The 26,225-nt window shown below is 33.0% G+C and overlaps 3 protein-coding genes across 3 annotated transcripts in view; 2 read left to right on the forward strand and 1 right to left on the reverse strand.

Moving 5' to 3' along the window:
- The window catches only part of osy (ABC transporter oskyddad), a 59,815-nt gene extending 54,985 nt beyond the window's left edge, over positions 1-4,830 (forward strand). The window contains exons 10-12 of the mRNA XM_072531314.1: positions 356-426; positions 1,694-1,959; positions 4,422-4,830. Coding sequence (XP_072387415.1) covers positions 356-426; positions 1,694-1,959; positions 4,422-4,723 — 639 coding nt within the window. The 3' untranslated portion in view covers positions 4,724-4,830. The remainder of the gene's footprint in view (positions 1-355; positions 427-1,693; positions 1,960-4,421) is intronic.
- The window catches only part of LOC140440958 (triosephosphate isomerase-like), an 80,863-nt gene that overhangs the window by 9,733 nt on the left and 44,905 nt on the right, over positions 1-26,225 (reverse strand). The gene's annotated exons all lie outside the window — the stretch shown is intronic.
- Positions 11,228-26,225, forward strand: part of LOC140440955 (shootin-1-like) — a 59,311-nt gene continuing 44,313 nt past the window's right edge. Inside the window, exon 1 of the mRNA XM_072531312.1 lies at positions 11,228-11,501. The gene's annotated coding sequence lies outside the window, so the exon portion shown is untranslated. The remainder of the gene's footprint in view (positions 11,502-26,225) is intronic.

Here is a 26,225-nt window from a genome sequence, read left to right on the forward strand (position 1 = left end):
GACTGTGGCTCAAAATGACTTGTAAGGAAAACCCTCCTTGCCTTATGGCGTGATCGGTCAACTTTGTTTTGCATTTGCAAGCAAGGTCACGCTGAAATTGTTTGCAATTAGGCAAACTGAGGTAAAAAACTGAATTCGATAAACTTGACCTACTGCATGCGTCTCCAATTGTTGATTAAAAACAATTCCAGTCACACAATAATGCAGTGTAAAATATGACTAACATCATTGATTTAGTTTTAATATATTGGGAATAATATCACACTAAAGATATTTTAGAGACTTATCTCTGCTATTCTATGAATAACATTCAAATGAATTAATCGCATTTTTATCTAAAAATCTTGTTTTTCAGTACAATCAACCTATTTATGGATACCAAGACCCAGATTTTACAGATTTTGCAGCACCTGGAGTAGTTTTGACGTAAGTATTTACTTTGAAAGCACATTAAACAAAAAATTAACAAATAAAACTGCTAAATTCTGTATATATTTATATTTGGAACAAATGATCACCTACAGAGCATTAAAACGATAATAGGAAATACTAACGAATACAATCGACCACTTTGGTTCTGTATGTTTTGTAGATTTTCATAAAGCCTTTGACACGGTAGAATTTGACAAAATCTTGGAAGCACTACATGCATGCCGCATTGACTACCGATATACAATGTTAATTTACAATACATACAAGACCGCAAATATGTCGGTGAAACTACGTAAAAACACGGATCATATACCAATCGGCAGAGGAGTCCGACAGGGTGATATCTTATCACCTAAACAGTTTACGGCAGTACTAGAATATGCTTGTAAAAAAACTTAACTGGGAAGAGAAAGGCCTGAACATTGACGGTAGAAGATTATTAGATTTGAAATTCGCAGACGACATAGGTTTGCTCTCGGACAACCTCAAGGAAATATTGTACAATGCTATATACATGAACTTCAGTTAGTGTGTGCCAGTGTGAGTCTTAAAATAAACATCGCCAAAACAAAATTCATGACAAACCTAGTACCTAGCGGAAATATTAATATTGGAGACAACAAAGTAGAGCTGGTGGAAAAATACATATACCTTGGACGCGAAATAAAGATCACAAGAGACAACCAAACATGCGAACTACGAAGGAGAATAAACATAGTATGGGCAGCCTACGGAAAACTCAAAGACATCTTTAAAAGCGATATACCAATTTCTTTAAAACGTAAAACATTTGACCAATGTTTGGTACCTGTGATGACCTATGGTGCCGAAACTTTGAAATTAACAGCTACAACTTCTAAAACGCTGCAAATAGCTCAGAGGAAAATGGAAAGGTCAATGCTGACTGCTGAGTATATCGCTTCGTGACCGAGTTAAAAATGAAGACTTAAAACGAAGAACCCCTACTCGTTGGACTGACGATCTCAAGAAAATGTCAAGAAATTGGATGAAAAGTGCTCAAGATAAAGCACAACGAACAAAAATGAGGAAGGCCTATATCCAGCAGTGGACGCGAAGGGTTGGGTGGTGATGATGATGATGATACTTATATGATGTTTTAAATTTTTTAATTTTGAACTTTTAAATTTGTTTATCAGTTCATTAATTTATTATCATAAAGCAGAAAATTGTGAAGAACAATCACCTTTGAAACAAAAATTTCTGTTTCTCGTTTTCTAAGAATTTCTTCATCCTATTTCAGTATCATATTCTTCATGGCTGTTGCCCTCACGTCCGGTTCGATGATCATGGAAAGGAACGAAGGAATCTTGGAAAGATCTTTGGTCAACGGCATCAGTGGAACGGAGCTGTTGTTTTCGCAAATTATCACGCAGTTCGTCGTCATGTTGGGACAGTCCATCATGGTGCTTCTCGTCACTTTTATTCTCTTCAGTTTAACGCAACGAGGAGATTGGACAACAGTGACTACTTTGACTGTAATGGCCGGTATATGCGGAATGTGTTTTGGTAAGTAGGTTTTTTCTGTGTAGTACATAAACTTAAAACTTGTGTCTATTAACTTAATACTCGAAAAATATATTAAGCTTTCAGTAGACGCAGTTTAATTTTGGGTATCAGTGGTCTCCTACACCGGTCATAAAATCCTCTGGATGCATTTTGTTTTAAATTTCAATAAAATAATTTATTGTTTGTAGTTTTTTAACATTATTTATTATTATTGACATATTTTGTTTATTTAAAATGTTTATTTACGTAGTACAAAAAATAGTCCACAATTTTTGTAATAGTTTGATTTATTCTCGGTTTTACTAAACAAATTACAATGAATTTAAAATTAGAACATAACATATTAGTCTTCAAGAACTATCTTAAACAAAAATAAAACATTATTTCACTAAGACTTATCATAAAAAAATATAAGAGATGGCAAAAAACAATGAAATTAAACCGGAATAGTGTTACAGTCATTGCAAATTGTATTTACATGTTCCAAACAAAGATACTTTTTACAAATCGAACAAAAATATTTCGTTTTTCGCTTCTGTTTCCATCCACAGTCAACACACCTCCCAATTGCTCCCGGAGTTATTTGAACTGGCTCGACATCTTCATCCAAATGACAGATCGCCTTTAGTCGAAACCTTATTGTCTTGGGTATATAGACATTTTGGGTATATAGACAAAACTTCTAGACGGGTTTTTGTGGAATTTGAAATGTTACAATTGTAAATAATAAAGGAATTTATTGCTGTACAAAACAACCATAGGTCATCTTCTACTACAACGTGCCACATCATATTTTGCGCATAATTTATCTACGGTATCAATATCGCTTATTGTGCTGTTATATGCTAATATGATTTCCGGTTTTCCAGCTACAGAATCAACGTCGTCCCTATGGTGTCCTCTTTCTCGCGTCGCGTCCTCGATTGTTAGAGCAAGGAATATGCAGGAATTTTTTTCTATTTACTTTTATTATTCCCAAGAGAGTTAAACCATTTTCTTCAAGCTTATACGAAGATCAACGCTGTTATACCAATTGTCGGTGGTTACATTTCTCTTAGATCCGTAGAGATGCTGACAGGTCCGTTTCGCCACTGCCTTGGTACTAGTGTCTAGATAGTATGGACCACCCACTTGGTTTTTGCCAATTTAGACTTCCATGTTACTGGTATAAAATAACTTCGCGTCAGACAAAACAGTGCAAATATTTTTATATCGTATCTATTGTGTTTGCATGGTATGTACTAGTGGAACGAGCACCGTCCTCTAAAAGCCACCAACTTTTCGTTCACGATTACGTATTGCGAGTGAAAGAAACATTTTTTCTGATTTTTGTTGTAAGATCCCTTATTGGCGCTAATTTATCCAAACTAACTGTATTGCAATGAGAATTTATTTAACTGTTGTGTCTTTATTCAATTTATAATGTCTTTATTAATTCTAATTTAATGTTCTTATCTTAATTTATTAAAAAGCACTATAATTTATATTAATTTATTTAACCACTTAATAATACATAATTTATTTTATACAAACGCTACAATTAAAATCGCGGGCGCGGGCCTAAAAAGGCACGAATTTCATCAATTTTTATTGGATATATATCACGATCGCGACTGAACTTCTGATTTTCTGCTTTAATTTGTGTATTGGTTCCATCAACAATTATTTGCAACATATCAGTATCAAGAAGATTGTTCCAGATATCTAAAATATCGGTTTTCTGTTTGACAAATAGTTTTGTACCCGGAAGTTGCAGAACAATATTTTCACTTCGAGTTCTGACGTTCTTAGAGGCAATATGCTTAGCTCATTTTGTTTAATTATCTTTGCCAAAAAAAATATGGACCAATTGCAAAATCTGTCTCATAATCATCTAATTCTTCATTTTCATGTTCCGTATCGCTTCCCTCCAAGTTTTCTTTTACATGATCTTCTTCTCCCGTATCCGCTTCATCAGCATACTCATTACCCGTCGAAACTTCTTCAAAAAGTGCTAACAATTTTTTTTTTTCATAATACATAATATCTGAAAAATAAAGTTTTAGTATAAAAAAATTACTAACAAGTCACAAAATTCTATTACTTCTCTAGACGCGCACGGTCCACTGCACCGATTTTAAAAATTACAAACTTACAGTTCGAGCATCAACTTGCAATGATACACAGTCGATAAATGTCCCTTTCGAAAGAAGGTATAGGTACTGGATTTTCACAAGAGCTATGACCTTGTAAATAACAGGTAACCTTATGTACTGCATCACTGCATCGGCATGACTCACAGCTCTTGTCAAAATCCATTACTTCTATAGACATATACACAGCCGGAGAAACTCGAAAGCCTCCGATTGGCTTTAGAATTTCCCGACATTGATTCCCACCGGTCTCCTAGACAAGCTGCGTCTACTGAAAAGTTAAATGTTCAAAAATGCTGCTTATTCTTTACATTGTTTATATTTTTTTAGGTTTCGTGGTGGCCTGTAGTTGTGAAAATGAAAGGTCTGCTACTTACCTAGCCATGGGGAGTTTCTTACCGATCGTAATGTTGTGTGGCATCATTTGGCCCATAGAAGCCATGCACAGGTACATATCATGGATGTCAGTGGTGCTTCCTTTGACACAAGCCACAGAGAGTTTGAGATGTATACTAGCGAGAGGTTGGACCATCACTAATCCTACCGTTTACAACGGTTTCATATCGTTGACCATATGGATCTTTATATTTTTGACGATCAGTATTTTGTTACTTAAATTCAAGAAGGGTTAAAGGGTGACTTTTTCATTAGAAGCGTTTAATTTTGTACTTAATTTTGTTCTAGTTGGTAGATAAGTTATTTAATTTTTTAAATGTTAATAAATAATTTAGTTGAAAAATGTTTTTTATTTATCTATTATGCTAAATCCTTCAACATTTTAGTTTATTTTGTTTTATAATTGCAATTTTATTTAATAATTAATATTTTCCGATTTTCATTATTACGTTTCTTAGTTTAAAATTATTTTTAAATTCATTGTTCTTGTTTAACCCTTTGAAGCCCGATCTATATTAAATAAAAAACAACAAGATTTTTGTGAAATTTATTTATTTTAGTATATTTTTAAAACAAATTCAGTCAAAATAAACACTGCTGATCCTAAAGTATATCCTGCAGGATGTTACAAACAGCGTAACAAAAATTAAACGAGAACTAAAAACCAGGTAGCACTTCTTTCTTCCTATTGTTTTGCATAGAACGTTGCAAAACAATTTTTATCGTGTTTGAGACAAAGTCTGACATTGCAAGGTGAACATTTCCACTGTGTTCTGCTGTCGTGCTGTAGTTGGCACATTTCAAAGAAGTAGTTCTTTGGGGCATATGAGAAGACTTTGAATGGTGCAGTTCCAAGGAAGTATGCCTTTTGAATTTACTGGTTTTTCTGCTGATGGTCTTCCCCTTTTTAATTGTTCTGGAGCTTCAATAAGGCCTTTTATCACAGAGAGTTGGAATTCATTCAAATACATACTTCTGAATTGGCTTCTAAGTTGAAATAGAGTGAATGCGTTTACGACGCAAGCATCCACAAAATAAAAAAATATTCTATGCCACCACTTGTGTGATTTACGATTCACCTCATAAAGACTTTTCAGCATGTCAAGTTTATCAACATATCCCATATGTGAGTTGTAGAGCAATACCATTTGTCGACATGAAACCTCATTCAGAGTAGCGTCTTTTTGTCTTTTCTTCATAACTTCGTTTGTTACTGGATTGTGGTGATTTTCTAAAAGAATCACACTTCTGCGATCCATCCACCTCAACACAGATAGTTCACCTATTGAAATACGGTAATCTGAATCTTCTCGATTTATTTGTTTGTCAGTTTTGAACTCTAGTAAATCCCTTCTTTTTTTTGAACGGTTCCACTTGCGTAAATTCCGTCCGACAATAAAGATCTCTGAAGATCAATACAGTTGAAATAGTTGTCAAAAATACTCGGTGGTGTTTATTTACTAACACTTTTGTTAGATCCTGTAAGACTCGTTGTCAAGTTTTTTTCGGTGGAATTTCCCACTTTACCGGTTAGACACTTAGAATATAATATAGGCAACCAATTTTACACACTGGTATGACTGTAAAACCGCTGGGAAGTTTAAAAATTTCTTATATTTGAAAATATTTTTATTGAAAACAATACTCATTTTATAATAAAAAAAATAATTTTTATTTCAAAATATATAATACAAGTCTTAAACGAGGGAATCTACCACTAAGCTACAAAATATAATATACTAAGGCCAAACAATCGCTCAAAAGTTGTCTGAAAGTCGAAAGTTGTTTGAAAATCCGTGAATTTCGTTGAAGAGTGACTTTTTTATAGCCTTTAGGCAACAATTTCCTCTAATCATGTTAAAAATACAGAAACACTATATATACTAACCAAATAGACGACTGCTAGCTTTGTACACTAGTCTTACCGACAGCCTAAGTCAGTACTACCCACACGGTGTGGTACATTTGGCGTTTTTCTGTTTCAAATTACAATTAATAAAATATTATTGATGGAGAAATAAAAAGAAAATTGTCAAATTTGCTTTTTAGCCTATAGTGAAGAGAAAAAGACACGAAATAGATTACTACAGAAAGAATATTAAAAAATGCACATGCCTTATTCAAAATTAGTTGGATTGATAGGTTGGTCAGGGAGACACATTTCATAATATTATTAATACTGGATAATAATTCATTTTAAACCTAGCTCTCTAATTTACTGACATACTTATGGTATGTCTGCTAATATAACCATAAATATATGATGATCAAATCAATTTATATTATTTGCTATTACTTTACTGTCTTGTACTACATCCTGTATTTATAAAAAAAAATAATAGTTTTAATAATTTCCCCTTGTTTTGTTTAAACATCTGAATTGATCTTTGAGTTATAATTTTATTTATTCACTCTCCTTTTTAACACCAAATATATGTAATTATAAATACAAACTGGTAAAATACTGGTTGCCTACACAACAGTATGAAATGAATTTTTGAATTATATGTCAATTATAAATACAACAAAGTAAAATAATGGTTGCCTACACTGTAGACACAACTTCAGACCACTTCAGACAATCCTTCTATTGTATTGAAAGAAACAACTATTTTACGAAATGAAAAATTAAGCATTATTACAGATTATTTACTTACTATAGCGTAATCCTTTTAACAAAAGATTAATTTCGAGAGTATTTACACTAATACATCCGACAGAAGTTACTGTGAAAACAAATTAGTAGTATTTTAGAGATTTTTCACAGAACGTAAACGACAAAATATTTTAGTGGAGAATTCTACATTCAAAGTCGCGCCATCAAATTCAGCGACATTTGATAGTAACATTCGACTCTTTTGACATGGTATTCTGTGTCATGCACACAGAGTGCACGGTATGGTAGACTTTTATATTATTAAGTCGTGGCCTGGTCGTGGCCTACTTGCCAACATTTGACATGAAACTTCTACCTTCTCGTTTTACACTCTGTAATTAATTATATTAAAAAAGAAGAATTTTAGGTTAAACGTGGCGGAAATTTTAAAATATTGTGGTAGTATACATGGCTATCAAGGTATTTGAACTATTAGTACAATCATTTGAATTAAAAGGACAAATTGATAAATAAACTGTAAATAAACTGAGTTGTGTTTCTCAATGAGAAAAATTATTCAATTGCTTTTAATAAGACTCATATACACCAAAGCAATAAAAATATTAGTTGTTTGTTGTTTGCATCTTATCTTAATTCAGTCAAACGTCAGTGAATTTACATCACTAACCTATCAAAAACAAAAATAAAATACTTACTAAATTTTAATTAAAAATTAAAATAATGCTGCCTATTTTCCTATAGTCAAAAATGATTTCATTCATAAATTCGTCTTGCATGTTGCCACGTTGTTAACTTTTTTTTAATTTTGCCTAAGTTTAGAAATAAGCTTGAAGTCATAACAAATTCATGTTACTTTAAATGTTATGCTCCTAAAGCTACAAAAGAATGTAATCATTGTAATATATAGAACCGGAAATAAGACTTAAGTTTGTAAACCAAACGTCTATCAATCTGTAAACTGCTTCTACCAAAATAATATTATATTGGACAGTGGCGTGCAGTATTATTTTTTAAGGGTGAGCGATTTAATGAGGCTATAAAAAATATTTTCTTATGAGGGTCGATCTTCCCAAGAGGTAATTTTAAACCGAGCATCTGCTATTACATTAGGACTTGCAAATCCCTCAGGATGGATGAACTCTGAATTATTTGTAGCTGTTATGGGGCATTTTATACAACACTCGAACAGTTCCAAAACAAATCCAACATTATTGACCTTGGATAATCATAAAAGCCACTTCTCCATTGAGACACTAAATTTAGCAAAATAAAATAGAGTTATCACGCTTACTTTACCACCACATTGTTCCAACAAATTACAGAAACTGAATGTGGCTGTTTATGCTCCATTGAGAGTGACTTTTTATTTAGTAACGTAACCGATAGGAATGACATATTAGAGGAGGGTGATGCAAATCGTAAAGAATGTCAGCCAAGCTGCAGAAAAAATTTGACAAATAAAGAGCCTGGTTTTCATCACAATGAAGAAATTGTCGACACTGAGGAGAAACGCAAATCGCAGAAATCGAGAACAATTGTTTGGTTATCCCAAAGTTGAACCCCAAAAAAATCTCAAAATTAGAAGAAAAGGGCGAGCAAATTTGTGACTGATACATCCGAGAAGTTAGAAATCAAGGAAAAACATCGTGACAAAAAAGAAAGCTGTCTCTAAAAGCTCCAAGAGAAAATTAACAGCTGAGTAGGTACTTCAGCTGTGGCATTCATATGTGTCTGAGTTATCAGATGTTGAATCAGTCACAGATTTTGAGTTTGGTCGTTATCAGGATTTGCCTGAGATTAATTTTTATGTGCTGGTGGTATTTCATGATAAAAATCAGTTTTTATGTAGCGAAAATTATTGAAGTAAGCAACAACGACTTTAAAGTCACATTTACTCTAGTCGTCAGAGACGAAAATATCAATTAACCTCTAAAAATCGTACGAACAAGCTGAATTTTTCTAAGACTGTCAATTTTGGGGCCCCAAAACAGATGGAAAAAAATTTAACCCCTTTTACTCTCCGGCGTCCCTCTAAAATGCCCACTTGTAGGGGGAAAAACGGCAAAAATAGATTTATCAAAAATTTGTAAGCCGTAGAGTAGCTGAGATAATTTTAAACAAAAATGTTTATTAGCACTTTATCTGTAGAATGAACCGGTGATTATGAATGTCGGTTACGCGCGATAAATCTATTTTAAATAAAATTTGTATCAACTAGACGGTAAAAATTTGATATCTTCTGATCAAAGTGTCCTATCGACCAAAATCAAAATGAGAAATTCCAATTTATACGTTTTAAAGATTAGGCTCTAAAAATGGACATTTCATTACGACAGATATCATGAAAATCGTAAAAAATGGCAAAATCGTGCAACGCTATTTAATTAACACCTTTATAAACACCCACTTCATTTGCGGCAAAATACAAAACTTGCATACGAAAGCTGCACTCTTCACCTTTAAAACGCATCTTGATTTTTTTCGGTAGGACCCCCTGATCAAAAAATATCGTTCGTATGTTTTCTAGTGGTCAAATCTCTGACGACTGGACTATCATAGTTTTAAGTAAAAACACAATTTTAATTCACGCTCTTGAGGACATCATCATCAGAAGTGGCTCGACAATGCGTTCTGGATCTTGACCTGCTCACAAAGAAGTCGCCACTCCTGGCGATTCCTGTCCGCTATAACTATGTCGTCAGGGAATGCGAGACTTTGCGTCGATCTATTAAAAATAGTTCCATTTATTCTAATATTTAATTTTCCGATTTGAGTTTTCCAAGACAATATTAAAGAGGAGACACGTCAGCGCGTCCCCCTGTCTTAGATCATTATTAATGTCAAAAAATGTAGAACAAACCGTCAGAAGCCTTTTATTTCATTTGGCGCCAAGATCAATAATATAGACACACGTTTAGAATTTTGATTTAACTCGTTTTGTTGGAGTTTATGCATATAATGTCTTTGATATTTTGAAATATATAACGAATGTTTTAAAGAATTTTATTTGTTTTTGATTTGTCTTGAGGTGGTCCACTACTTGGGCCAGGTTGAGAGAAAAAGTGTTTTTAAAAATAATTAATAAAAAAACTAGTTTGTGATTACAAAAACTGTTATCATCGTTAGTTATACTAGACCCGAGATATACAAAACTAGTGTGGTGTCATCAGCAAATCTTAAATTAGACATTTTCCTACTAGCCACTGTTACTCCACCGGCCCATCCATCTAAAGCCATTCTCATGACACGTTCACCATAAATGTTGAATAAGTCAGGTGAAAACACGCATCCTTGTTTAACACCTCTCTCGGTCTTGAATTGGTTTAAGAACTTCTGATCTAGTCGTACTGTTGCTATATTAGACTGTGCATTTATATTAAAATGGACCACAGATTTATCCAGCTTACACAATCAAATGCCTTTTGGTAGACAACGAAGCATATAATCATAGGTAATTTAAATTCTCTAGACTTTTCAATGAGTTGTCTCAGGTTCAGAATTTGTTCCTGTGTACCTTTAACCTTTACAAACCCCGCTTGTTCCTGAGCTATTTGGTAATGTAGATAGGTTTTTAATCCGTTTTTGATGATATGCAACAATATTTTACTAGCATGTGTTATTAGTGATAGTGTGCGGTAGTTTTCATATCTGGTAGTGATTCTTTTTTGTGTAGCGGGATATAAATTGAGGTACACCAATCAGATGGCCATTTTCCTGAATTGCACAGATTTAATGGATGATATGTAATCCTTTGTTATGTTTGATTATAAATAGATTCAATAATTGCATTTTGAATTTGAACTAAAAAAAAATCATCAAAAATATAAAAAATGCATCAATGTGGCTCACTCTCCCCTATTTGTTTATCTGATATAGATCTTGCAAGCCTAAATACATTTGATTTTTGATTTGATTCAACACAACTCTAAAACGAGCCAACCTTCAGAAATAAAACAAAAAACAAAAATCTTAAATGTAGTTAGGTATTTTTCAAAAAGAATTCTGGCAAATGCGCTTGCTATTACAAATTAGTGATCACAAAAGAATAATAAGTATGTCAAGCGTATAAGTTATCTGGAGGAACATGTGTGAAGGAAGTGACTCACGCCGTGGTCACAATCTTAGCAGATATGGATTGGAAGGAGTTGAACGCTGTTTCTCACTCCTTTATTTTCAGTTTCAGTGCAGAGTGCAGTTTCAGTGTATAAGCTTCGTGAGAGGTACACGCACGCGACGTGATTATATGTTATTGGTTTGTTTTTGTTAGCCGAGCGAACGATTCGATTCGTCTGTTTTGTGTAACTTTCACTGCGTTTCCCTTTAGGACCGACTGCGACTGTTGTGTGTTTTACAGGTGGATATTCTTGAAGGATTTTGGCGGGTACTTTTTTTTGTGGGTAAGTTAGTTTTTTCATGAACTTTTTTTACCCGATTAGAGAAATACTGCACGTGAAGGTTATTTTTTTTTATTGCTGTAGTTATTCAACATCTTTTATTGGGAGAACGATATAATTTTGCAATGATTGTGACTTTATACTCTAATCCTTCTGATCTCACCTTGATAAACAAATTATAACTAGTCCATATTTTATTATATCTATTTTATATTTTATTCTCCATAGGACTCAATTTTTTTGCTGGAACCACTTCAGGATGTTCCTTGTTTTAATAATCCCGATATGCGCCAGTGTTGCAAACCTTATTTTTAATTTTTTATTTAGCAAAATCTGAAAAAAAATCGAAAGTTTTTGCTTTTTGCGCCCATATTTTCGCCTGTAGCACGAGAGATATTGCTCCTACAAGAAAATTATACAAGGTAAAAGTTTCATATATAATATAATAAGAGAGAAAATTTTGTCGGCAATATATTCGACTAGTATGAAAGTTTGTTGCCTGGCAATTTTCGCGAATTAAATTTTGACAGTTAAATCATGGGACGTCAGTCGAGTGATTTTGTCAAAATTTCATAAGCTAAAATTGAAAAGAAAAAGCCAAAAAAATTAAATAAAACCAGAAGAAAATTTTGCCTGTAAATAATTTTCTCTTGAATGATATTCGACAAGACTATTTCATGAGACAATTAATGCACCATATTAACGAAACATAATCTTTATTTATTTGTTAACAATATTAAACGTACAATTATTATAAGCTATAGTAGTTTTCCTATTCTTTTCTACCAAAGCATGATTTTGTGTATTATTGACCTGAAGCATTTGGGAACTCGAAGGTCCAGCATCATTTGTTGTTCTGAGATTTTCGATCAACTTCTGGTGGTGACTGGAATCCAGTTGAATATATGGTTTTATAGAGCTTGCATTTGAGTGGCCCGTTAATTTAATTAACTCCTGTTCTGAAACACCTTGCTTAAACAAGGCTGACACAGCTAAAGAATGATGAAAATGGTTTGTTATTTTATATTTTTGTTTGTGTTTATTCCAGTCTTTTCAGCTGACATTTTTGTCCACTTAGATACGGTGTTAATTCCTAGTGGACAGTTTTTGAACCAAGATCCATCCTTCCAGTTGGTGTGAACGATAAGAAAGAGTCGGTCTGATAAAATCTTTTTTCCATCAATTTCAAAAATAATCTAATTGGGCATAAATTTGATGAAATTGATGAAATTCTTACCAGCCATTGGCTGCTTACCAAACTTTTCAAACGGCCTTGATTTGTTTTGGAAAAATTCAATTCAATTCGGCCCGTAAATTTTTCGGCCCGTAAATTTTCCCATAACATCAAATTCCTTCTGGAAAAAGTGAATCTTGCAGTTTACGGCCTCATTGCCTCTCCAAGCAAGTTCAAACGAGCAAAGGTGAAAAAACTTTTTTTGTGTTCCATCGGGAGTTTCCTCGTCGTAGCTTTGGATGATTTTTAATAGTTCTTCGGTCGATAAGGTAGATAAGGATAAAGGTTTTTTAAAAGGGAAAGACAGTTAAGATTTAATTTCACATACAGGGATAACTACATATACAGCGGACTACAGATACAGAGGACAACTTTCTGTCTTAGGAAGCAACTCTAACATGGCTTGGTTTAGACGCAAATAGCGACATCTGATATTAAAATCCGTAAACTAATTTTCGAAACCAAATTCAGAATTTTGCTTTAATATGTGCCTTCTAAGAATTGCAAGGCAAAACAGACGTTGATAAAGATTTTTAAAAGGTTCTTACAAATAGTGCAGAAACACTGACTCTGACAAAAAGAACAATAGATAAAATAAGAGTTACACAACGCGCTATGGAAAGATCAATATTAGGTATTATCATCAGAGATACAGTACCAAACCTAGAAATAAGAAGAAGAACAGGAGTCACAGATGCAGTTGAAAAAATAGCCATGGCTAAATGGGCTTGGGTCGGACATGTTGCCAGATTAACGGATGATAGATGGACCAGAAATATTCTGGAATGGCGACCAAGGCAAGAGGCATATCGAAGCAGAGGACGACCACCGACTACATGGACGGATGATATCAACAACACATGCAAGAAGCTTAAGATAGAAATAGGTTGAACATTTTACGGGAGGCCTACGTTCAGCAGTGGACAAATATAGGCTAATTGATGATGATGAGAGGTATCTCTAATTTTTTTGTCTTGTGTAACTAAATATGTTATGGCCAAATGGCCAACAACAAAGATTAAATTAGAATTTAAACCCTACTTAGACGAAGTGGAATATATATTGAAGATGGCGTCTTATTGTAGTGATAAAGATTAATTGTTTCTAGTATACTACAGAATAAATTACTGAATGAATTGCATTCAACTCATTTTGGTATAGTTAAGATGTAATTATTAGATAGGTATTATATTTGGTGGCTATCTCTGAATAGAAAATTAAAGATCCCAGTAAGGATTTCTTGTCAGACATGCAGGCAGATCCTCCTATGTTTACTAAATCACACCATATTTTGCTTGTATATGGAATACTAGCAATGGCTGTAAGTATGTAATTGCTGTATACGGTTAGTGATCCTTTTTTATGGATAAGGAAAAATGTTTCAGGCCATTCATCTGTGATCCATATCATGTTGCACATATCTAGTATTATATTTATACCAATCTCACCTTTTAGAGTATCCGCTGGTATTCCATGTACCCCTGGAATTTTTTGTTTCTTAGTTGGTAGAGAATCTTCTCTAATTTTGCTTGTAAACTGATTATTTCTGCCTCTTTAGTTGCATGTTTCTTATGTTCTAAGACTGATGCTTCTTTTGAAGTGTCTTTGTATAATGGCTTGACGTTGTGGCTTCACAACAGAAAAATAAAGACGAATAGATGATGAAGATGATATCATTTCTACAAACAGTGTGTGCTAGTCATATCCAGGGTAAATTTGTGTTTTTCTAAATTTCTTTGAATTTAGTATCAGGAAAGTTCGTGAATTATCTTTATTAGATAAAATTCACAAAGTAAGTATGATGTCAGACATTTCCTTATCTTTTATTATTAAAAACTTAATTCAAACATAAAAATGTCACGTTGGTACTTAAAAATGTTTAGGAAATTCTATAAAAAGCCATAACTTTATCAATTTTGAACGATAGATATGAATGATATTAAAGTATAAACAATTTAGAATTTAAGTAAACATTACTACGTTTCACACAAAAAAAAAACAAAAAACGAAAGACTAAAAAGAACGTAACGAATTAAGTGTACAATTGCAAGAAGATAATGCGACGATTTATATTTTCAGAACTTTCTGCTGCCTTTTTTGTTAGAAGACTTTTTACCAACTCTTCTTTGTAAATTCTGTAATTTTCATTTTTTTGTTTGTTGTCACTGAATTATACAGATACATTGCGTTTACTACAGCTGTATTTAGAATAATCTCGAATGCAACTTTTCGATGCTATTTTACAGATCTTGTTAAAGCTCGATGGTAGGATGCCGTCTAGTCAGATAAATCAATAGCAGATTTGACGATATTATATTCTATTATGGCACATGATTTAGATTTTATGCCACTTCGAGTATGTACTTCCATAACTTGATCTATGTATATGTTTAGTGGTTAATAACAAAACATCTCTTTTGTCTTTCCATTTAAGAACTGTAATACCACAGTCGTTTTGAAGAGCAACAGTTTTTTCTTTAACTTTTCTTTTACTACTTCGGATGGTATTTGTCCCAACTAAATGATGTTCGAACACTATTATTTATAAGATTATTTATAAATTCTAATATCTTAATATTTCGTCACAGCCCTTCGAAATGTGGACCTTGCGAAGAACGTTCCACATACCATTGACAGATAGGGTGAGAAATGAGGAAGTTTAAGAAGGGTAACTACTGAGAGAATTACTCAACTTGATAAAGGTACAAAAAATTGAATACCTGGGCTGTATCCTGAGACAAAAAAATACGCAATCCCCCAACCAATTATCCAAGGAAGGATTGAGGGCAGAAGAGGAGTGGATCACAGACTAACGACATAACTACAGAAAATAAGAAACTGGACAGGCATAAATAACACTGGTGAGCTTTTTGCATGACGCAAAAGACAGACGTCTTGTCTTAAGATAATTCTCAAACGCATTAAAGGTGTTCGGCACTATAAGAAGAAAAAGAACGTATTTAGAGGAAAAGAAGATCTAATACTAGAGTACTTCTTTTCCTAGTTCCGGATACTTCCCGTATGTTGAGATCGTTGTTCATTTTCTTTCATCACAATATGAGGATATTTCCAACCTGTATTTGCACAAATATTGCAAATGTTTTCTTCTATCTTTCCTCTGACCATTTATTTTACCTTGCAGTAAAAACTTTAGTACGAAATATCGTGAATCTGTCAACAAGTGGTCCAAAAATACTTTTTTGACAGACTTTAAAAACTTTTTCTTTTTAAAAAAATAATCCGCAGGTGATCTTTTTCTTGGAGATTATAACATCGAAAGCGTGAAAAATTTTACATATCTAGGTTTACTAGTTACCGCAGATAACAATAGCATAACGCATAAGCGTGAAAAATTTTACATATCTAGGTTTACTAGTTACCGCAGATAACAAAACAGAAATAAACTTTCTATCGTTTTTGTTTTTGCGAAAAAAAAAAACTTCGGTTAAAGAAAAGATAGCGAGGTAAAATCACATAGGTATGTATACATTTTTAGATAAGACTTTCAAATAAATGCTTTTGATCTAAATAAAAAACCGTATACAAAGTGATGCAATTTTTTTTGGCCATTAATATATATTAATAGGTTTCTCGTTAATTTGACTACCTTTATTGTAGTTTCATTTTCTAACGCTATTTCAAAGATATTTTCAACTTATATGTTGAATGATATCGGTGATATAATAAAACTGCGAAAATCCTTGTGGGAAGTCAAAATGCTTCTGTCGATAGATCTTTATTCACTTACATCGCCTCTTTCGGATTCCAGTTTAAGTTATCTGGTAGATTTAAGATGGTTCTTTTATTCTTTCCATCTATACCGATCTACAGTCTTTGTTTCATTAAATAATGCTCTGGCATAAATGATGCGAAGAAGTTTTATGTGACTTATTAAGATAAAATCTTCGTACCGTTTAGGATTTTAGTAGGTAAATTTTATTAAACAACTAACATGACTGGCCTTTTGGCTTTGCCAGTGCCATTAACTTAAAAATTTTATTAAACATATATGTCAAGTATTTTGTATCTTGTCCATACTGTATAGTTTCAGCGTACATATCCTGTAATTATTTAAAATATACGAGCTAGTTTTTATAAACTTGTCTCTTATTAACCATTTAGCATATTTGAGGCGGTTGAGTGGGCATAATGATGTCATAATCGCAAAATGTATATTATGTGTAAAAAAAATAGTAGTGAACTTTTATTAAATAACCGGGTAATTTTGATGTCATTGAGCTGAAAGTTTTATAATTGATTACGTTTTATAAACTTAGTTTCTTCTTCTAGTCGTTTATCCTCTTATAGGGATAAAAGGCTTAAAATAACCTCAAGAAATTACAACTTAAAACTTATTTTTTCTGTAATATATTAAAGACTTATCAATGTTTATATACTTTACTTCTATTTCCTCCTATACATGGTTTTACCAATAATGGTTATGTCTCACATGACAGACGATATAGAATATATTTTCTGTTGCCATCGACGCCCTTCATAGAACCTTAATATAAAAGGGTTACCAACGCACTAGTTACCACTAGTTTACAATTTCAAAAAAGGTAATCCATTTTGGACAAACTTTTAGCAGATATTAATAGTGAGAAACTTTGCAAGACCTAACAAGAGATACCTAAATTCTGTAAGAATTTGCATCAATGAGACTTCGTTTGGGATAGACGACATTTAAGGAAAATATGGTCGTTCGATTATCACTCATATTATGCGAGATAAAGGATTTCTTGATCAAGGTTAGTTAGAATTTGTTTCCATCTCTACGAGAGACTACCACGAAAAAATGAAAAAAAAAATGTAAGAAATCGGAGAAGTATACAAAAATGCGAAGAAGCTTGCAAAAAATATTAGGTGACTTGCCGCAAAGTAATTTTGCTTTCTTCTTCTATTTCTTCTTGCTAGATAGATCTAGATATCTAAACCTTGCTTCCTACTTTATTATTTTATAGTGGGTATTTGGATGTTGTCATACATTTGGTTTTTTCTGCTGATATTATCATATTGTATTTCTTGACTGTTGTATTGAAGTTGTGTGTTAATCTTTGGAGCTCGTATTCTGTCTCGGCGATTAATGCGGCGTCTTCTACATAACATAATATTTGGATTTCATTGTTCCCCATTCTGTAACCATGACTTTTACGTACTGCATGTATTATTTCGTCCATTATTATATTAAAGATAAATATTTCTTTCATTGTCCATAAATTATAACACATTTTACAGACTCAAAACGTTTGCATAGTCTACAAAATCATGTATGCTTTAATTCCAACCAGACATATTACATATTTGACTAATACAAAGAATTTAATTGAGAACGATTACGAATCGAATAATTCATAGCACAGCTGGCCTATCCGTCTATTGTGTACGCCAAGGACCACACAGTCATGCCTTAAAAACTCTCAGGTAACTGTATTGTATTATTATAAATTATACAGGATGTCCCAACAAGGCGAATAGGTCAATGGAATTCTCGAAGAGGCTTAGCAAGGTGTAAACAACTATTCCGTCAATGTTTGACGTACGTATAGGGGCACCTGCTGGTGGGAGTGCATCCCTTTTTAAGAACATACATAAACGTTACAGAAAATATTTCCGAAGGGATTAATTGTGGTGTTAGAAACAAGAAAATAGTATAAACTGTGGTTAATATTTTTTAAGCAATTCGTCGGTGTTTAAAAAAAAAGATTTTTATCCAAAAATACACAACTCCAACGTAATATACTTTAAACTTAATAAACTTAAATAATTAGAGCTAAAAGTAGTATAAAAAATGTTTATTGTTGTTTTAAAAGTTAATAAGGAATGGAGGCAATTCTGTGGAGATTGGTCTGACTTTTATTGCTGCCTTTCCTATATCAATTCTTTGGAACTTATTAATGTAAAATAAAAAATGAAATTAAAAGAAAACGACTTAAGGATAATATAAAAAAATTAACTGAAGAATTTAATAGAGAACTCTTTAACCTTTCAGTGGACACAGCGTGTCTAGGAGGCCGGTGGGAATCAATGACGGTCAATTCTAAAGCCAATCGGAAGCTTTAGAGTTTCTCCGGCTCTGTACCTTCTTTTGATAGATACCTACATTTATCGACTGTGTCCCATTGCAGTGTTGATGCTCGAACTGTAAGTTTGTAATTTGTAAAACCAGTGCAATGTTAGCACTTTTTGAAGAAATTTCGACGGGTGATGAGTATGATGATGAAGAGGAATCGGGAGAAAAAGATCATGTAGAAGAAAACTTGGAGGGAAGAGACACGGAACAGGAAAATGAGGAATTAGATAATAAGACATATTTTGCATTGGTCCATATTTTTTGGGCAAAGATAATAAACAAAATGGGCTAAGCATATTGCCCCTAAGAACGTCAGAACTCGAAGTGAAAATATTATTCTGCAGCTTCCGGGTTCAAAACAATGTGTCAGACAAAAAACCGATATTTTAGATATCTGGAGCAATCTATTTGATACTGATATGTTGCAAATCATTGTTGATACCAATACAAAGTAGAAGCAAAAAAACAGAAGTTCAGTCGCGATCGAGATATATACCCAACAAACATTGATGAAATTCGTGCCCTTTTAGGTCTCTTATATCTTGCAGGTGTATACTTTAATACAACAGACTTGTGGAAAACGGACGGCACCGGTATAGAGGTTTTTCGACTGACAATAAACATCATGAGATTCAGAAATTTACTGAGGTACATGCGAACTGATGATATCAATACAAGACATTATACAGTGATGAGTGCCTTAAGAACCGGCAAAATAACGCAAAAGATAGAAAACATAACACGTTGTGAAATAAAAAGAGATGAAAGTAGTAGAGGTGGGAAATTATCGATAGAAACCTCTAATTTACATTAAATTACATTAGGACTATCGATAGTTTCCCACCTTTAGACGTTAGCTTATGAGCTAGTTGACTTCAGTCATAATATTACAAGTATGACGTCGAATATTTACATTTTTTAAATTTCGCATAAAGTAAAAACTGATTGAACTACTGATACACAACATTAACACGTTCACGACGGCATTAAATTTGTCAGTAACATTTATTGACATTACCAGATCCCTGCATCTGGTAACACTGTCTACTGTTCGGACGATACCAGACCTATGGGTCTGGTAAACATATCTATAAATAAATGGTTTCTGTGACTTTGTATTTGAAATTACCTTGAATCTAACACTGCCATCTCATAGTAAACACTCTAATCCATTTCTGGCAGACATAGCACCAGATTCCGATGTCCGGTAGAGTATTTACGGTATATAAAAAATATACTGATACTTATGTGGCAATTTGAAATATTTTACTTTTAAAAAATAACTAAAATGATTAATTTTTATTTGAAGTAATATTAAAGTGTACAAAAATATATAGTAATTAAAATAGTAATTAATAATTAGATATGTCTATCATTAAAACAAGTTAAGCACAAAGCCGGTTTCTTTTCGCAATTTTCACAAAAAGTGTTTACTTTGGTCACCTTCTTGTCAGCTTCCTTACTTTTCATAGTCTGTCTCAACTTCTTGTAACAATCAACGCAATTTCGTCTACGTTTTCTACCAGGACCTTCTTCTCGTTGCAGACAATGTTTCCGTTTTGATAAGTTGGTTTCAGAAATACACTCATTTTGATTTGAAAGTTGTTATGCTAACTGTTCACGAAATGTTAGCATTGGTATCTTTTTTTTCGATGTTTGTTTTATTATAGATAATCCAGCTGTTGATTATTGTAGCACCAAAGATTAGTTCGAAGACTACTTTACGATACCACTTAAGACCTTTTCGTAAGGAAGAATAATAAGCTGCCATTTGGTCACTGTAATCTACACCTTTTTTAGCTTTGTTGTAGTCTTGGATAACTTGCGGTTTAAAAATATATTCCACTGGTTCCTCCCTTAGTTTTGATCTCTTTTTCTTGCCCGTAGTGCAGAAATTTAGGGTATGCTCAGACATACCAACAAGATTTCTTGTCTTGCCAACGGATTACCTTTATATTGTCCTTATTTTTTATTCCAATTATTTCATTTTTCTTTTTAGTTTCTTTTGAACTATTCCCTTTGGAATACCTTTCCGATTGCTTCTAAGAGTCCCACAATAAAAAGTTTGGCGATCTAATAGATCTTTTGCAAGAGGAATGCCCGAATAAAAGTTATCAGCATATAAAGTTCGTCAGACATCTAACAAGCTATTCATTAAGGTCAGCACAACTTTCTGAGAATGGCTTTTGTTTATCATATTGTTTTCTTTTCCACAGTAAACCATCACTTTATATGTATATCCACTGACGGTACATAGTTTATATAATTTAACGCCATATTTATGGCGTTTGTTTTTTATATATTGCTGCATACTCAAACGACCACGCCATGGTACCATACTTTCGTCTATGACTACATTCCGTCCTGGAGTCATGATTTTCATAAATCTGTCATTAAGTAAGTCTAAAACATGTCTGATTTTGTATAATTTATCGTTGCTTTCTAGTATACCGTCGTTATTTTGAAAATGTAAATACCATAGAATTAACAAAAATCTGTCCCTAGTCATAACTGAGGAGATAAACTTATTGTTATAAAGGTCATTTTTGGACCAATATAATCGAATATTAGGGACCTTCACGAATCCCATGCAGATCACGATACTAAAGAATTTTTTAATTTCTTCTTTATTAGTCGGAACCCACTTAATGTTAGATTTTTGTTTGATACTATGTACACCAATTTCTTGTTCTGCATATCTATGTTCTGGTTTCTTGAACAATTAATTCCAAAATTTTATCTGTGACAAATAGACAAAAAATATCCAACGGGCTCATATTTTCACATTGAATATGTTTTCAAATGGATCACTATCAGATTCACTTTCAGTTTGTATCCAAGCATTTTGGTGCTTGTTTAGCACCATTTTAACCATTTTTTCGCCTCTAGACGACATTTTTATGGATTTTAATAAAAAAACAACAGACTTGTACAATGTTTACTATAACACTAATAACCAGATACGGAGTTCTGGTAAATCCCATAGCGTAAAAAATTTCTTTGTGGGACGTTACCAGGTGCTGGCATCTGGTAACTTAAAACAGAACTAAAATATAAAGCACATCATGACGATTCCGTAGGTACCTATATCATAATATTTAGTTCATAATTAGCCATTTTATCGTTGTCGGCGCTAGCGCAAGATCTCCAAATTTCAGTGCCGGTTGAACGTAAAGTTTATACCAGACCCATGTATCTGGTACGGCGTGAACGTGTTAAACTGCGTCTACTGAAAGGTTAAATCAAAGATGATTAATACAGTTAAACAGCAAACAAAAATTTTGGACGTAGATCTCAGATTTATTACCGCTTCCCTCCAGTCCCGAATGTCCTAAAATCCATAGATGGGCGACTAAATATATTTAGAGGGTACTAATTAACGAATATTGTTGATTACAAAACAGAAAGAAGTGAACTTATACCAATTTTGCTGCAATTTATTTTCATTAGAAGCCACAGAAGTTGCTTATATTTTTTTTATACCGAAAGAATAGAGCCTTTTGATGTACTTATAACAAAAACACTACCCATGACACGTATAATACTTTTGCTACAACCCCTTCAATTGTTCAGATTTGTACGCTGTACAAAAATAAAAAAAAATAACTCTCCATGTACATAATTACCTTTTATTGGTATATAAATAGGTGTGTAGCTTCAGGGTCAACTTTTTATTACTTTAAGCAGAGTGCAATACAACTAAGAAAATTGTTTAATGCGCCATCTTTATGTTAGGTTTATGGTAATTCGTTGCAACGATATATACGATATATCTCCGTTGTCGGTCACTTTGGGTACCAAGGGTGATCAATAAGTTATTTTGAAGGGTGCTCTGAAGAAATAAGAAAAGGGAAAACAGAAAAAACAATTCAAAAACCGTAGATATCAAAATCATACTTGAAGAAGTTTATTTTTCGCGGTTTTCATGTATTTCAATTGTTTCAAGAAGAAGTAGAAGCTTCTCCGTCAAATAAAAGATTTAACGGTCTTATTTGGTAAAGACAAAAATGTGTTTTTTTATCAGGATGATACGCCTACTAACTCTCAAGGTATTGCCTGTCCTATTTGCCCTATTCCCCGTATTTTACTCTTAGCTATTATTATAGCAACAGATTCTCTCCAATTTTCTGGGCAACCGCTGATTCACATTCACATATCTATTTTGAAAACTCGAATATTTCTCCTGAATGTTTGGGTGTAGTACCGAAAATAAACTGAAGTATATTGAACATTTAGTCTCAACAGCGTGTGTAAGTTATAAGTGTAAAAACAGTACGTTATAGTAGTTCTACCTGGACAAAACCCTACGTAAACATAAACATAGGAAAGAAGAGATCATAAATAACAGGAAAATAAGAACCTAACCAACACGCAAACGAATCGTGTTCAAGATAATTGCGACGTTGCCAAATTGACTCAAATATCACGAGAGGGAATTATTAATAATATAAATAAATTAATAGGTTGAAAATTACAGCTCTAAGAGAAAATAAACCTTAAAAAAATTGAACTGTGTAAAGTTTATACCGCAAAGATGTAAATAAATAATATATACAGTGATGATACCTCAGATTATATAAGATAAAGATTGATGACGAGCAAAATTTATTCTCAAAAAGCAAAAAAAGTGCGATCATCAAACGCAGCTAGCACAAAAGATGAGAAACTGCTCCTACTAATGAACAGCACTGAGGACATTAAAATAGAACATAGAGAATTTAAAAATGAAAAAAGACTCGACAAAAGATTAGAAAGGTAAGGAAAGAAGTGGAGTCAAACAGCATAAGCGTCAAAGACTAGAATATTGGAAAAGAATTACGGAAAAACTAAAAATAGATTTGTAAGAATCTCATTACGGATTTAGGATAGGAAGAAGCTCACAAGATCTCATTATTATACTGAGACAGACAGGAAGAAAGCTATTGAGAAAACAAAAAGAAATCTATATGTGTTTATTGATCTAAAAAATGCTTTCGTCACAGTAGGAAGAAATGTAATAAGAGCAATAAGGTAAAAACACACAATTAAAAATCTTCAGAATTCAAGGCAAAAATAGGTTAAAACATGGATGGGTACTTAGTCCACTATTAAAGAAATGTTAAAAGAAATACAAAAATATAGTAGAGGGAAATGGAGAAAGATCGCACGGTCATATACGCAGAATGAATGACGAAAAACTAAGCAAAAAAGTATACGAAGTTATGGAGCAGAGACAGCGATTAAGATGGTGTAATCAATTTTGACAAAAAGCGGAAAAACCAGGTATAGAATGGAACGAGATAAAACATTTTGCACAAGATAAAGCAGCGTGAAAAAGAATAATCACATTATAGCTAACCCTTCACCCAACGTTACCTAGAATGGATGCATTATAATTGTGTTGAACAATGTTTTTTTGTCAAATAACTTCTTTTTTATTGCTAGGTCACGTAAATATTCAACGATCATCGTATTTGATTAACACTTAGTGTAATTTCTCATAATTGACGATATCAAATTTCTAATTTATTCGTCAATGGTACTTTTAAACGCAATGATAATTAAGATAGAAAAGAAATTGTCGCTGGACACGAACTGCCATTTAGATTTAAACTAATTATAGTTTTGTAAACAACTTCAAATATTTGTGTTAATTCATTTATTAATATATTTTTTCGATGACTTTGTTTTCCGTTTTTATATTAGTATTTTAAAAAGTTTATGTATTTATGTTTTTTCTTCGTTCTGGTTCTTGAATCTACATCAGTCTCGATAACTATTTTATGGTTTTGGGCCTGATGTTGATGTAATGTTTAGTTATTTTTGTGTATATTTCGTTGGTAAATGGAAAACAAAATAATGAAAACTACCTATAAAATACAAATTTAGTCGAGGAATACAAAAAAATATATATACCTAAACTCACACTACCAACATTTAAGGGTAGGTATATACTAATCTAAGCGATTCATTTTCCTTGGGATAACATTTACCTACCTACTATAAAAAACGAAAAAAGTTATTGTATGATTTGAAATGAAGTTTGTTGTAAGAATTAGAACAGGTTTAAAAGTACGAGAGAACGATCCAAAAATTCAGCCTACACGTTATCTGCTGATTCAAGTGTCACCTACTGCAAACATTGTAAATTGTTTAAATTATCCCGACTCGACCTTGATACCGTAGATAAGGTTGTTCTCTTGGTTATCAGCGAACTTTAAATTATGTCAATTTTGGTGAATACTCCTTATTAAAGTGATAAACTTGGTTTTATACGTTAAATTATGAATCAACCAAATAGGGTCAAAGATCAAATGCGAAAAAGCCGAAGTGATGTCACACTAAGAAGCAGATTTATATTTACACCAGCACAATTACACATAAATCAAGTAAAGAATACATAATATGTTTAAGATTATTTAAAAATATTTAAAAATGATCATGACCTAATTAGTCGTTTCAAATGTTACGTTTTTTAGGCATTAGCGTGTATTTTTCAGAGGACATAATTTTATGTGTTAAGGCACATATGTAGCACAATATATTTTTTAATGTATTAAGGAGAGGTGAGGACAAGTATAAAAGCTTAAGTTCAAGTTTGTGGAGTCGCTGCCCTTGTATATCGCCATCGTTCGCCATCTTGGGAAAAAGGGGTGCAAACTGTTCTCGCGCTGTATCTCGTAAACTAGCAACAGTACAGACTTGTCTACAACTTTGTTTCTACTACGTTTTATCGTATAATTAAAAATGAAAATACACTCGCGATCATAAAATCCGGGTCACCTTGAAAATCACCGATATTTCATTTTTAACGAGCTTTATCGTAAATAATAATAACACAAATACAAACTAATGCATGTTTCTGAGTCAGAATTGTTGTAGTCTTAGCGGTTTCCTTTGCAACAAAGAATTCCAATAGTGCCGATTTCGCGGGAAAGCGCACACTTCCCAAAATGGACGGTACCTGTAACTGCCGCTTGTTTTAAATGTCTCATTTGTGCTTCGACTTTCTGTTCAAACGCAACGAACAAACGTTTATTATTGCCACCATTAGTGTTTATTAGTGCCATTATTAGTGTTTATTATTGTTTATTTTTTGCCAAAAATACCGTTGACTGTTGTTGAAACGGCACAAATTGTTGCTGTTGTGAAAGAGGGTCACACTCAACGGCAAGTCGCAAGAACTGTTGGCGTAAGCCTTTCTACGGTTCAACGAGTGCTTCAACGCTTTCAGGAGAAGGGTTTGATATCCAGACGACCTGGCTCTGGACGAAGAAGAATGACCACGGTACGAGATGACCGTTTTCTTGTGTTTCAGGCTTTACGAAACCGGACCTCAACTGCGATTATGCATCGAAATCGTCTACAGGAAGTACGAAATGGCAATGTTAGCGTTGCAACAGTCAGGAGAAGCTTCGTTCTTTTGGACTATCTTCTTGGG

This window comes from Diabrotica undecimpunctata, chromosome 5, assembly GCF_040954645.1.
Source record: "Diabrotica undecimpunctata isolate CICGRU chromosome 5, icDiaUnde3, whole genome shotgun sequence".
NCBI lineage: Eukaryota > Metazoa > Arthropoda > Insecta > Coleoptera > Chrysomelidae > Diabrotica > Diabrotica undecimpunctata.